The 12,830-nt window shown below is 40.1% G+C and overlaps 1 protein-coding gene across 8 annotated transcripts in view; it reads left to right on the top strand.

The window, feature by feature from the left end:
* The window catches only part of SLC23A2 (solute carrier family 23 member 2), a 146,410-nt gene that overhangs the window by 119,006 nt on the left and 14,574 nt on the right, over positions 1-12,830 (top strand). For all 8 annotated transcript variants that reach the window (XM_075910861.1, XM_075910857.1, XM_075910856.1 and 5 more), the window contains 4 exons: positions 3,035-3,155; positions 3,807-3,963; positions 6,259-6,406; positions 7,966-8,071. In XM_075910861.1, coding sequence (XP_075766976.1) covers positions 3,035-3,155; positions 3,807-3,963; positions 6,259-6,406; positions 7,966-8,071 — 532 coding nt within the window. The remainder of the gene's footprint in view (positions 1-3,034; positions 3,156-3,806; positions 3,964-6,258; positions 6,407-7,965; positions 8,072-12,830) is intronic.

Here is a 12,830-nt window from a genome sequence, read left to right as displayed (position 1 = left end):
AGCTACCTGCTTATCATTCATACTTTTGCAATTATGAATGACATTACAGCACAGAAAAAACTGCACCTGAAGTTTTGAGGGAAAACAAAGCCTGTTAGTTTCTTCTGGACTAAAGATGATTTGGAACAGGAAAAGATAAAAAGAAAAGCTTCGAATTGGGGATGTAACCTGCTGTCCTGGAATTTCAAAAAGGAATTTCAAAAAACATATTTTGGATAGGTTTTTATGTAGTGTGCGTTCTTATTTGACTCACTAGAGTTAGACTGACTGTCAAGATAAGATATCTTGTTCAAACTCAGCAGAGGGGACAGAAATAGTCCATAGACGCATAAGAGATAACTGCTTTGGGTAGGACCTTCAGGGCAGTTGTTAGTAATTTTTAGACATTAAGACTGTTTTTACCTATTGTGAGCTTGAGTACAATGTTAAATACCGTGTTTTATTGACCTCCTTCACAGTGTGAGCAGTAGTTATGTAAAATCTTAAAATGGTGCTAAATTAATTTTGTTAATCCTTCTAAGCTAGAAGTTTGCTCTTGTGACCCAGAGGCCAGTCAGAAACTTAAGTCAGATGCTTTGGCACAAGAAAAATGGTAGCTTGATGCTAGGGCTTCTAGGCATTATTGTAATACAAGTAACAAACACTATTATTATCAACACTAAAATTTGAGTGGAACTTCAAATATTGTCTTGCTTGGGCTTTGGACGGGACGGGGAGAGCTGGATTTTTGGTTTTCATTTTTTGTTTGCCATTGTAAGTATCATATTTAACAGAACTGTGTGGGTGGTTTTAGCAGTTCATGATAATACAGCATTACACAAGCTGCATCTTTCCCCTGCTTTGTGCTGTCTCTGCTAAGTGGCTATGCATTTCTCATATGTGTTCATTTTTTTTAATTGTATCCTTTGGTATATATGGTTGTGACTATTTTCTTCCACTATTTGATCTGAGGAAGTGGGTCTGGCCCACGAACTCTCATCATCTAATAAACCATCTTGTTAGTCTTTAAAGTGCTACAGAGTCCTGTGTTTTGTTTCACTTGTAAACACTTTCTCCTCCTTCTTTCTGTTACTGGCTTCCCAGAAGACATGACTGCTAAATACCCTGTTGTTAGAGAAAAATTGTGTTTCTTGTAAAAACTTGACCATGGGATAGGATTAGAGTATGGCTTCACCAGAGCTCACTTTTCATTATTTGACTGTGCAGCATTTATGTATTAGTCTAAAGCAAGGGTGGGCAAAAGGGCCTCCATGAGTCGGATCTGGCCCGCCAAGCTGGTAGATACAGCCCGCGGAGGCGCTGCTGCTCCCTTGCCCCCAGGCCAATTAGGGCCTGGGGGCAGAGGAGCATGCAAAGCCTCCTCCTGCCCTAGAAGGAGCAAATGGCGTTTCCGCACACTGCTTGCAGGTCAGGAGGGAGAGCGGAGGAGGGTTTGGGCCTGGGGGTAGGGGAGCATGCCAAGCCTCTTCCAGTGCATGGGTGCCTAGTGAGAAGGGGGGGGCAAAGAGGTTCCCCCACTCCCAGATCAATTATAGTCTGGGAGTGGGGTGGCTCCGTCCCTTCCAATTTAGGCCCCACCCCATTCCTGTTTAAGCCCTGCTCCTTCCAGGGTGGCCCGTGGCTACTTCAAAAAATATTTGAAGTGGCCCCCCAGGCAAAAGTTATTGCCCACCCCTGGTCTAAAGGCTAAGTGAATTATACCACTGTGCCAGAGAGCCAGCACAGGTCCTGTATATCACTGAAGTGGGGTGTAAGGCTAGAGCTGTCCTTCTGCATAAGTGTGAAATTTCACCCTGCGCTAATGTGTAACTCATTAATCTTTGACCAATGTATTCACATGTCAGAAGGTGAAAATGCCACAAAGTTGAAATCCTCAAGAGTTGATGCTAGAACTGCCTTTTGGTAACTCAATTGACTAATATTTGTATAGTCACAGTGCTTTGGAGATGGTAGGCTTTCTGTAAGTACAGTAATTCCTCATTTAACACTATAGATATGTTTCAGAAAATGATCGTGTTAAGTGAAACGTGTTATGTGGGGTCAGTTATCCCATTGAAAATAATGGAAAAGGTGGGGGTTGCGTTTCAAGCAGTGGTGTCTGTTGGGACCGGGACATAAGGTTGGGGGAGAAATGGGACTGGGTTACAGCAGGGAGAGGAGGGGAGGGGGATTGGGTTGGGAGTATGCCGCTGTGACGAGTCTGCCAGGACCCGCACTGCATCTGGTGAAGGGGGATCACTGGGGAATGGCGTGGTGCACAGCGAACCCTCCATTGCTTTGCAGGGCCTGCAAGCGGGGGCAGAGGAGAGGGGGCAAGGCGTCCGGCGAGGGGGAGTCAGCGGGAAATGGCGCAGCGAGCAACAAACCCTCCGCTGCTTTGCAGGGAGGCAGGGGAAGCCCCGCGTAGCTGCTGTCAATAGGCCAGCTGGGGAAATCGTGTTATTCCGGGGACGGTTGTGTAATTCAAAAAAACGTTCCGGGGGGGGGGAACCTTCTATCGTGAAAATTTGTTAAGCGGGCATGTGTTAAATGAGGAATTATTGTACTATGATCTCTCCATTACTTGCTCCAACTTGTCTCTTGACCTTTCCTTCTCTTTCTTTGTGTATTTAGTAGTGAGACCTTATAGAGTCATAGACCTCTGTGCTTTCACACGGTGCTGTCATAGATAGTGGCAGAGCCTTAAAACAGGATTTATAAAGAAAAATAAACCCATATCTCTCAATCTCAGTGGCTTTCTCATCTGTGAAAATGCATCTCTCTGGCCTAGATCTCTTAATCTCATTCCCTCTGTTCTGACCTATTTACTTAAAAGCATGCATACGGGATTAGATTTCTCATTACAATGGCCTCATACTTATTAAACTGTTTATTTTCTCTCTATAAAAGTGTTTTGTCTTGGATAAGCACCAAAATATGCTACTGTACCTAAGTAGTAGAATGTCTGCAAGAGATTATAATATTGTATTTGTAATGGAAAGGAGTTTTAACATACTGATGCTAATGATTTATGATCCTTTTTTCTCTCCCTCAGGACTATTTTCCTAGTGTTGTTGTTTTCTCAATATGCAAGGAACGTCAAATTCCCCTTACCAATTTACAAATCCAAAAAAGGATGGACTGCCTACAGGTTGCAGCTTTTCAAAATGTTTCCTGTAAGTAATTCCATTTGTCTTTCACTTAGGAATAAAATTGCTTTTGATTTTTCCACCCCACAGTTGAACTTATTTTGATTTTTCTATAACCAGCTCAGCAGATCAAAAAGAATAATAATGAAGATAACAGCACCGGTGCACTTTTAAAAAACTCAGCATTTATCATTTGTCAGAGGAAATGGTGATAAGCCTCTGGTATTCGTAGTCCCCATTCTTGCAGTTGGCTCCATGTGGGAAAGAGTATGGAGGGGTAACAACTTAAATTTAGCCTTCCAAAGTAGGGGTGATAAGTTCACTGCCCTCAGGCTTTCTGTAATATGATCCTGAATTTATGTGAAAAGCTTCCTTTTATGTTTTTGTTCAAAGAAAAACTCGTTCAGTAATTACTTAAGCACTCGTTTGGAGGCATTCCCAGTTTTAAGGAGAAAAAGTTGACTTCAGATCTTTTGTGGATGCAGTTTAATTAAAAGAAAATCTGTCCAACAAGTCCATAATAGGATTTATTTTTCTCATTTTAAGTAGGCCTGATATGTTGGTAATAGAAGTCTTGTGTGTGAACAATTCACTATTGATGGTGCACTATTTATTGTTCATAATTGGAAACTTGTTTGTTCACTTTAAACAGCTCTCTTTTTTTCTTCTCACCCGCAGATTATTCTGGCTATCCTGGTGTCCTGGTTGCTGTGCTTCATCTTTACAGTGACAGACGTCTTTCCACCTGACAGCACAAAATATGGGTTCTATGCTCGCACGGATGCTAGACAAGGAGTGCTGTTGGTAGCACCCTGGTTTAAGATTCCTTATCCTTGTGAGTATGTTATAAATGTGTATGTGCTGGGAGAGAGAATTATGCTCATAAGCATCCTTTCGATGCTCCCTGCTAACATTACTGACATGTCACAGCATTGGGGTTTGATGTGTTTAGGCAGAAGAGCAGAGATGGGGTTTTAAACTAGTCTGTATAAAAAACAGGAGTTTTAAATCTGGTTATGGCTTTCCCTAAGGAGACAGCACAAGCACAGAATCACATTCAGAGAGGTGCCGAGCCCTCTCCGCTCACTTTCCCTGCAGTGTTTCATGGGATATAACTAGACAACAAATGCTCTTTAATAACTAACATCTGTTTTTACATGTTCTCCCACAAAAGTAACCATTTACCAGCGGATGCAGCAAAACTACTGGGATTCCCAGGAAATAATGGGTTTAATTTTCCTTTACATGAACTTGCTGATATGCAGGTTGTTGTGCAGGAAGCTGTTACTTTCCTTTACTCCACTGCTAACAGTACTGTAAAATACAGGTGATGTGGTAGGTACACGTTCCTCTTGTTCAGCCACTGAAATCATTGTGGTCTGTGAGATCACATGGAAACATGTCTCTTGATTTTAAGCCATCTAATAGCATCACTAATACATACAGGTTTTGGTGGGTTCTTTTCCGAACTGAGTTCACTACTTATCCACTTTTGATAATTATGATGAAAACTTTCAAATTTAGGAGCCTAAAATTACATACTACAATAGAAGTGCCCTGGCTTTCAGAAGTGCTGAACTCCCATTGTTTTCTGTTGGAAGTCTGAACAAATTTCTGTTTGTGTCAAACTTTAGGCATAAACATTTGAAACTATTGGTTTGTGTCTGAACTCTGTGCCAGACTAATTTCCTGAGCCCTGCACAATGTCCATATGGACAATCACAAATTGGTAATTTTAACTGATTCAGGCCATATCTAGACTTGTGGGAAGATTGACGCCGCAGCGGTCAATCTTCTGGCATTTGATTTAGCGGATCTAATATATATTGGTTCAGTTTCAACATTTGCTCAGATATGTCAATTTTGAGGACTGTACTTGCTGTGGTGATTCGTTCTCTTTCCTGATTGTTTTAATGAGAAGCAATCCCATCAGTGTAGATGGGATTGAACTAAAGAACGTAGAGACGTTCACGTATTTGGGGAACAACATGACATATGATCTAGACCATAAGAAGGAAATAGCGACTAGAATAGCGAAAGCAAGAGTTTGAAGGTGATTGGTATTATCTGGAAAAGTAAAACGATTAGCTTAGGAATGAAGCTGAGCGTCTTGAAAACGTGTATTTAGCAGCATGTTGTATGGATGTGAGACATTGTATGGATATTGGCGTGTCGAGAGGAGTTGTTATAGAAAGATCCTGAGACTAAGATGGATGCAGAAGGTCACCAATGAGGAATTATATAGGAAGATACAACCTAAAGAGAACCTACTGCAGAAGGTTATATAAGGGAAGTTACAGCTATTCGGGCACATCTGCAGAATGAACGGTGAGCGAAAAGTTAAGACCCTGGTATTTGGCATAATGGATGGTCCAAATAGGAGAGGAAGACCCCACAGAGAATGGGTAGATGATATAGTAGATTGGTGCGGAGCTAGTCTACAGAAACCAAGCCACTTCGCACTGGACAGGAAAAGATGAAAGGAAATAATGAGGGAGGCATCAGACACCAACGGGCGTTGATCCCATGGTTGTTGATGAAGATGACAAATCCCATTCCAGGCACAACCCGTTTTCTTGGCACAAACAGCCCCGTATCTTGCTTTAAGTTGTGATAAGAAGAAGCTGCATACCAGATTTGTAGCTCTTAGCATTTAGGAGGAGTTCTTGATCATACACACAAACTTTCTAAAATATATAGTAGATTGTGAAGATTTGGAGAGATGGAGTGTTGACATTTGAATAAGCTCTGCTCTGGTAGTTTTTGACTTTTTTAGATTGTTAGCTCTTGAAAGCAGAGATCAAATATGCAAACAAATGCTAATTATGTGAGTAGCCCACACTGATCTGACATTCAAGCTGCAGCTCAAATCACTGAGATTTCTCATGAATATAAGCAGTTTCTTTTTAAACATGGCCAAGCCAATTAAAATTAAGAGTCTCTAAAAACTGTATTGGTTTCCATTTAAGTGAGTGTTTCTGGTCCTCGTATTTAGCTGAACTAGCTAGAGTTTTAATGAATGATCTTCATTGTCATGCAATCTTAATGGAGCCAGTGGTTTTTACATCTTAATAACTGAATTATTGTCTTCTACAGAACAAGAGAGATTTAAGTTTTCTTCTTTTCGCAGTTCAGTGGGGGTTGCCAACGATTTCAGCAGCTGGAGTAATAGGAATGCTTAGTGCAGTTGTTGCAAGCATTATAGAATCAATCGGAGATTATTATGCCTGTGCAAGGTTGTCTTGTGCTCCTCCTCCACCTATTCATGCAATAAATAGGTAAGTCACTTGGAAAAGAAGTAACTATAATATTTTGTGCTTCCATGACAGCTTTGTACTCTGGCTAAGGCAGATATGTGTTTTGGTATCACATTTTATAATATGATCAAGTCTAGAACCCAGTGATCTGATGTCTAAAAAATAACTATTTTGAATTGAGTTATTTTAATGAAAATATAATGATCAAAGCTCAATCCTGAACTAGTTGAACTCAGTGGAAGTTAGAATGATGGTTTCAATAGAAGAGCATTCACATGTATGTTAATATTGTCTTTATCACATTACCAGAATCATTAAACTGTTTGGGCTTTAAATTCATTATACGGAATCATAGGGTTGGAACAGACCTCAGGAGGTCATCAAGTCCAACCCCCTGCTTAAAAGCAGGACCAACCCCAACTAAATCATCCCAGCCAAGGCTTTGTCAAGCTGGGACTTAAAAACCTTTAGGAATGTATCATCTGCATTGATAGCCCATTCAGTGCTTTACCACCCTCCTGGTGAAATACTTTTTCCTAATATATAACCTAGATCTTCCACACTACAACTTGAGAACATTTCTCCTCGTTCTATGGTCTGTCACCACTGAGAACAACTTCTCTACAACTACTTTGAAGTCCCCCTTTAGGTAGTTAAAGGCTGCTATCTAATCTGCTCTCACTTTTCTGTAGACTAAACATGGCCAGATCCCTTAGCCTGTCCTCATAAGTCATGTGCTTCAGCCCCCTAATCATTTTCCTTGCCCGCTGCTGGACTTTCTCCAGTGCGTCCACATCCTTTCTGCAATGGGGCCCCAGAATTAGACACAGTACTCCAGATGGATGCAGTTATACCAGTGTTGAATAAAGAGGAATAATCACTTTGCTTGAACTGCTGGCAGTGCTCCTCCTAATACACCCTAATACAAGACTAGCCTTTTTGGCTACAAGGTCACACTGTTGACTCATATCTAGCTTCTCATCTTCTGTAATCCCCAGGTTCTTTTCTGCCAAACTGCTGCTTAGCCTGTCGGTCCCCAGCCTGTAACGATGCTTAGGATTCTTCCCTCCAAAGTGCAGGATTCTGTACTTGTCCTAGTTGAACCTCATCAGATTTCTTGTGGCCCAATCCTCCAATTTGTCTAGGTCACTCTGGACCCTATCTCTCTCCATCTAGCTTAGTGTCATCAGTGAACTTGCTGAGGGCACAATTCATTGCCTCATCCAAGTCATTAATAACAATGTTGAACAAAAGTGACCCCAGAACCAACCCTTAGGGAGTATCTTGTTAAAGGCAGCTGAAATTAAATTGTAAGAGTAGAGGGTAACTCTAGACTTTGATTTTGTACTTCATTGCATTGTCCTCCATTGCTTTATGAATGTAGATATCTGGAATAGAACCACAGAGTCATTAAACTGGATGTGACCTCAACATGGGGCCCTGAGATGCCAACAGTGGTTAATTAGATGTACCTAAGTATTGAAATGTTTGGTGGATCGGATCTTTGGATATTGTGCAACCATTTTGAAGTGAGAATATTTTAATCTAAAATGAAACACTTTTCTCTTCATGAATTACAGGGGGATTTTCATTGAGGGTCTTTCCTGTGTTTTGGATGGAGTATTTGGTACTGGAAATGGATCCACCTCTTCTAGCCCTAACATTGGAGTCTTAGGTATCACTAAGGTATGTACTCTACTCTGCTCAGCCGATAATCCGTTCCCTGAGTATTGCTCAGTCTGGTGGTACTCTGGCTCTCACCATTTATATTGTTTCGTGACAACGACCTTCTGTGAGGAAGTAATTCTCTCTTGTATGTTGTGCAAAAACAACTGCCCACAATGTTTTGAACTTCCTTAATCTGTTTACACTGGGCATTTTCCTGTCAAAGTGTCCATTAGGATTAGGTTAGGGTTAAAAACCCTTTCTTGATTTTTGGCAAAAGTTGTTAGAGAATCTATTTGAGTAGTATAATGTGAAATAAACATAGACTTCTTGTGAGTGAAGTTGATTTTAGTTTTGAAAAGGCTGCAAGTGAATAGAAATTAATGCTTTGATGTGTATCCTTGCTGTGTAATCAATAACAATGATACACAAAGTAATACAATACAAACCTTATGTATGACCTTATCTACACTGGGATTTTTAGCCACCAGTTTTAGTAACACTGGGAAAATCCCTTATTATGTATGTGCTGCTCTGGTGAAACACACCTGCACTAGGATTTACACTGGTGGTGTTGCATTGATGTCACTATACCCACTGTAGGTTTAAGTTAAACAGACACCAGGCATTTCTCTGTGGATGCTTATTAGTTTGTAAAGCCCGTAAAATGCTCTGGATGTTGTATTTCTATATGTACATTTTGAAAATGCCTCCTGCTTTTGGTCTGTTCGACAAAGTATATTAAGTACGTTAGTTGCCCCATTACAACTAATGGGGACTCTTCACATACTTTAGAATCTTGCTGACCTTAGAATACACACTCATTTGGTCAACCTCCATTAAATTAATATTGTTAGATATCAAATTACTAAGAGTAGACATTCATGTTATGAATGTGCATCTTTGCCATAAGTGATCATGCTGTTTGAATTCAGAAATGAGACCAGGCTGGTAGCAAATGAAAATAGAAGATGTATGCAGCATAAACTGGATTTGTGCTAACAGGTCACAGAAAAAATTGTTGGGGAGTACAGAAGGACAGCTTCATTTTCTGACAAACACTTACCACTCTGGGTGTCTGTCAATTTTTTTTCTTGACTAAAAAGTGTATTTACTTTGGGTGAGAATAGAAATGGTAGTAGCGCCATCTGCAGACAGTCTCTCTCCTTAGTATATTCCATTGGAAAGAAATTAATGTGAAATGCTGTTTATAAAAAAAATGCTTGGTTATAAAAGGTTTATTTTGACCGAATCATCTGCCTGATTCTCATGGGACTTGAGCAATAAAGGCTTTGCATTAAGAAGACACAACACAGGAGGCCCCCATCTTGCGACTGCCCGAGTTCTAACCCTCCCACACTTACAACCATTTTTGTAAGTGCAGAAGGGGCCAGAAACTCCCGACTTATGTTCTCAGACTTCATTTACGATGGCGCACGGCGCCTATTGTAAATGAGGGTTTGAGTTACGACATCTCCGACTTTGCGACACTTCCTGTGGAACCAGTCACGTCTCATGTAGGTAGCCTCCTGTAACAAATACCACTTTTCCTTTAAAATGTGTAATCAGCAATTATGCCAGATAACTAAACTCTGCTGCAATGAAACCTTTTCAGCAGGCATGGAAGCCTGTGTAATGCTCACTAAAAGTGAATAATGATTATGCATAGCAGCAACAGGTGAAGAACTTTATGCTTTCTCGTCTGCACTCATATTCCTGGAAACCATTGTAATAATTCTTCAGGCTCAGAGTACAGTGTATTTTAACCTGTTTCCTTCAGCATGTAAATTTTATTGTCCATGACTAAAAACCTAACTGTGGGCAGGTGCACACTCAGAGACATGCATTGGATGGGAGCCAAATAATTGGTGGGAACACAGAATTCCTCACACCCGGGGCCATAGCTCCAAAATCGTACCCCTCTGAAAGAAGCCAATTTTTTATTCCTGTGCATGCCTGACTACAAACACCACTTTGGTGCAGCCACGCTCCTATACTGCTTTGATAAAAATACTCTAAAGCCAATGGGAGAGAGCTCTCTTGTCAGCTTAATTACTCCACCTCCAGGAGGAGCTCTACCACCAACATAGCATTGCCACACAGAGGGTTATGGTTGGTGTAACTGCATCACTGAGGAGTGCAAAAATCCACACATGTTGAACTGAAGTAAGTGTACACTGTAGATCTGGCCTAAGACATGAAATGTGATTTTGCATTCTCTGAACTAAAATTGCATAGGGCTCTTTAACCTGTACCTGTGGAGGTGACACATACCCGATGCAGAATGCAAAGCAAAATCGGCACAGTTTAAGGTCCAATTTTGAAAGCTTAAGAGAACGTGGAGAGGGCACAGCCCTTATGCTGGACCCCTGCTCAGGTGAATTTTACCCTGTAAGAGATTCGAATGATGTATTGTACTACAGGCTAAGAGCTTCAGGCAGCTTGCACTGCTAACATTCATGATGAAATAGGGTACTTAATGTTGGTAAAATACCAACTTGGTGTACATAATTGAATATTTTAAATAGAAAGGCGGGGTAAAAATATTTCAATAACTAAATAAAAATAAAATAGTTTTCATTGGGTTTGACATAAGAACCTTTTTTGTTCAGTTTCTGTATAAGTTTCTGGGAACATGTACTCAGATCTAATTTAGTTCTGAATAAGATGTTTTTGGTAATACACTAGTCACAGTGGGATTCAAATCCCAGTTGAGACTTGATTTGTTTTAACACTTAAAGGTTAAATAATTGCATATCAGTTTCCTTATTACTGAGGGTGTGATGGTTCAGTTCTTCAGCAGTTTTCATGCTATTTCATAGTATGAGTAACATATTCAATAATGGGAAGTCAGAGGGCAAACAATACTATCCAAATAGGAAAATAGTTTTAATCAAGATATCTTTCTGGTTTGTTTACATTGCTATTGCATTAAATAACTAATATTGACCAAACAACAAGTAGTCTTTACTGACTTTGATCTTTATCTACTCAGGTTTAGCACCCTTTCTCCTGATACTTTATGCATAGAGGTAGGGGGGTGGCGACAGAACATCTTTCTCTCTCCTCCCCCTCCTGCCCCTTTCTCCTATTTATTTTGAGTTTCCTTATCCCCTAATCATAACTCCGGTCATCTGAAGAAGTGGGCTGGGCCCACGAAAGCTCATGGTACCACCTACATGTTTTCTTAGTCTATAAAGTGCTTCCAGACCATTTGCTTGCTGTTTTTAACTAATAGTATGGGTAGTACTTTGTAGACTAACAAAACATGTAGATGGTGGTATGAGCTTTCGGGGGAAAGGAGTGTTGGATATCTAGGACCAAAATAAATAGGGGAGACAGGAAGTGGGGAGGAAGAAGGGAAAATTGGGAAAGGGGGAGCAAGAAAAGGCAGTAGGTAAAAAATATATCAAGGGAAAGCCTAGCTGGAAAGCAACAGGGAAAACAAATAGTCTAATAAGCACCTAAAGATTAGATAGTCAAAGGAAGCAGATAAGAACCATTAATTAGCAAACAACAAAGAGTCAGGAAACACTTAAAGACTGATGAAACATTTAGATGGTATGAGATTCTTCAAAAACAAAGAACCATTGTGGCTTTCATTGTTTGATAGGTAAGTAATGACTAACCATCCAGTATCTTTGTTTAATCCAGAGGTGTGAGAATTGAACTTGTGAATGAGCTGAAGTTCCAGTCCTTCCAAGTGTACCTAGTTCCTGTAATTGGTTTGTAACAAAACAGCCACTTGAAGATCTGTTAATGCATGCCCAGGGAGATTAAAGTGTGCCCCCACAGGCTTTTGGACTCATGATACCATCTACATGTTTTGTTAGTCTACAAAGTGCTACCAGACTATTTGTTGTTTTTTTCAGTTTACCTATATAGACTAACTCAGCTACCCCTTGAAGCTTCTAATATTGACCAGTCTGGCTTCTCTTTATGATTGGCCTCTTCCCACATACCAGGTAACATTAAGAATGATTAAGCAACAAAGAACATTGTGAAAATATTCTCCTGTGCCCACAAAACCATAATGTGTTGCTTTTTAAAATTCAAATTATAACTGCACCATGAGCCACTCCTGCTTTTCTGAATCTGTTAGCACGCCTTTTAAGGAGCTAATTGTTCCTTATGCTTATACTTGTGTATAAACATATAATACAATGTCAGATGTAAGAGGCACACTACACTATAAATTGCACAATTAAAATATAAAAAGATAATGGAAATACTGAAGTTCCTATAACAGTAACTGTGCCACATTCTGTAGTTACTTAAAAGAGAAATGACTCTCTAAAATCAGTTAAATGGTCACAGGCAGGGAAATTACAACTCATCAAAGTGAATGGTAAGACAAAATTACACAGTGGTTTTTCTTCAAGGCTGTGTTAATGTGGTGCCAACACAAATGTTTGTTTTGTCCCATTTGTTGTAACCATCCTAGGACTGCCCATTACAATTTGTGTTGTTTTATTTTAATTATGTAATGGGGGGATAGGTTAATGGTTCTGTAGTTTCAAAACAGCTTATGGTTTAAACAAGAAGCCACATTATGTCACAGTGGAAGTATAATCCATGTTCCAGCTGGAGACCCCGAGACATCTGCAACACTATGCAGCTAGTATTTTAAGAGAGAAAAATTGAAGCAGTAGGATCTAAAGTAGATATCTCTGCAGTTTCCACTCCTTTGATGGTCTCCAATCCCTGTCAGGTATGGGTTTGGGGGACATTGTGCTGTGTGTTTCACTGGGGAATTTACAGTCTCCCTTATGTATATTGT

The sequence above is a fragment of the Pelodiscus sinensis genome, chromosome 28 (genome assembly GCF_049634645.1).
Source record: "Pelodiscus sinensis isolate JC-2024 chromosome 28, ASM4963464v1, whole genome shotgun sequence".
Taxonomy (NCBI): domain Eukaryota; kingdom Metazoa; phylum Chordata; order Testudines; family Trionychidae; genus Pelodiscus; species Pelodiscus sinensis.
This window is presented reverse-complemented; position numbering and strand designations above follow the sequence as displayed.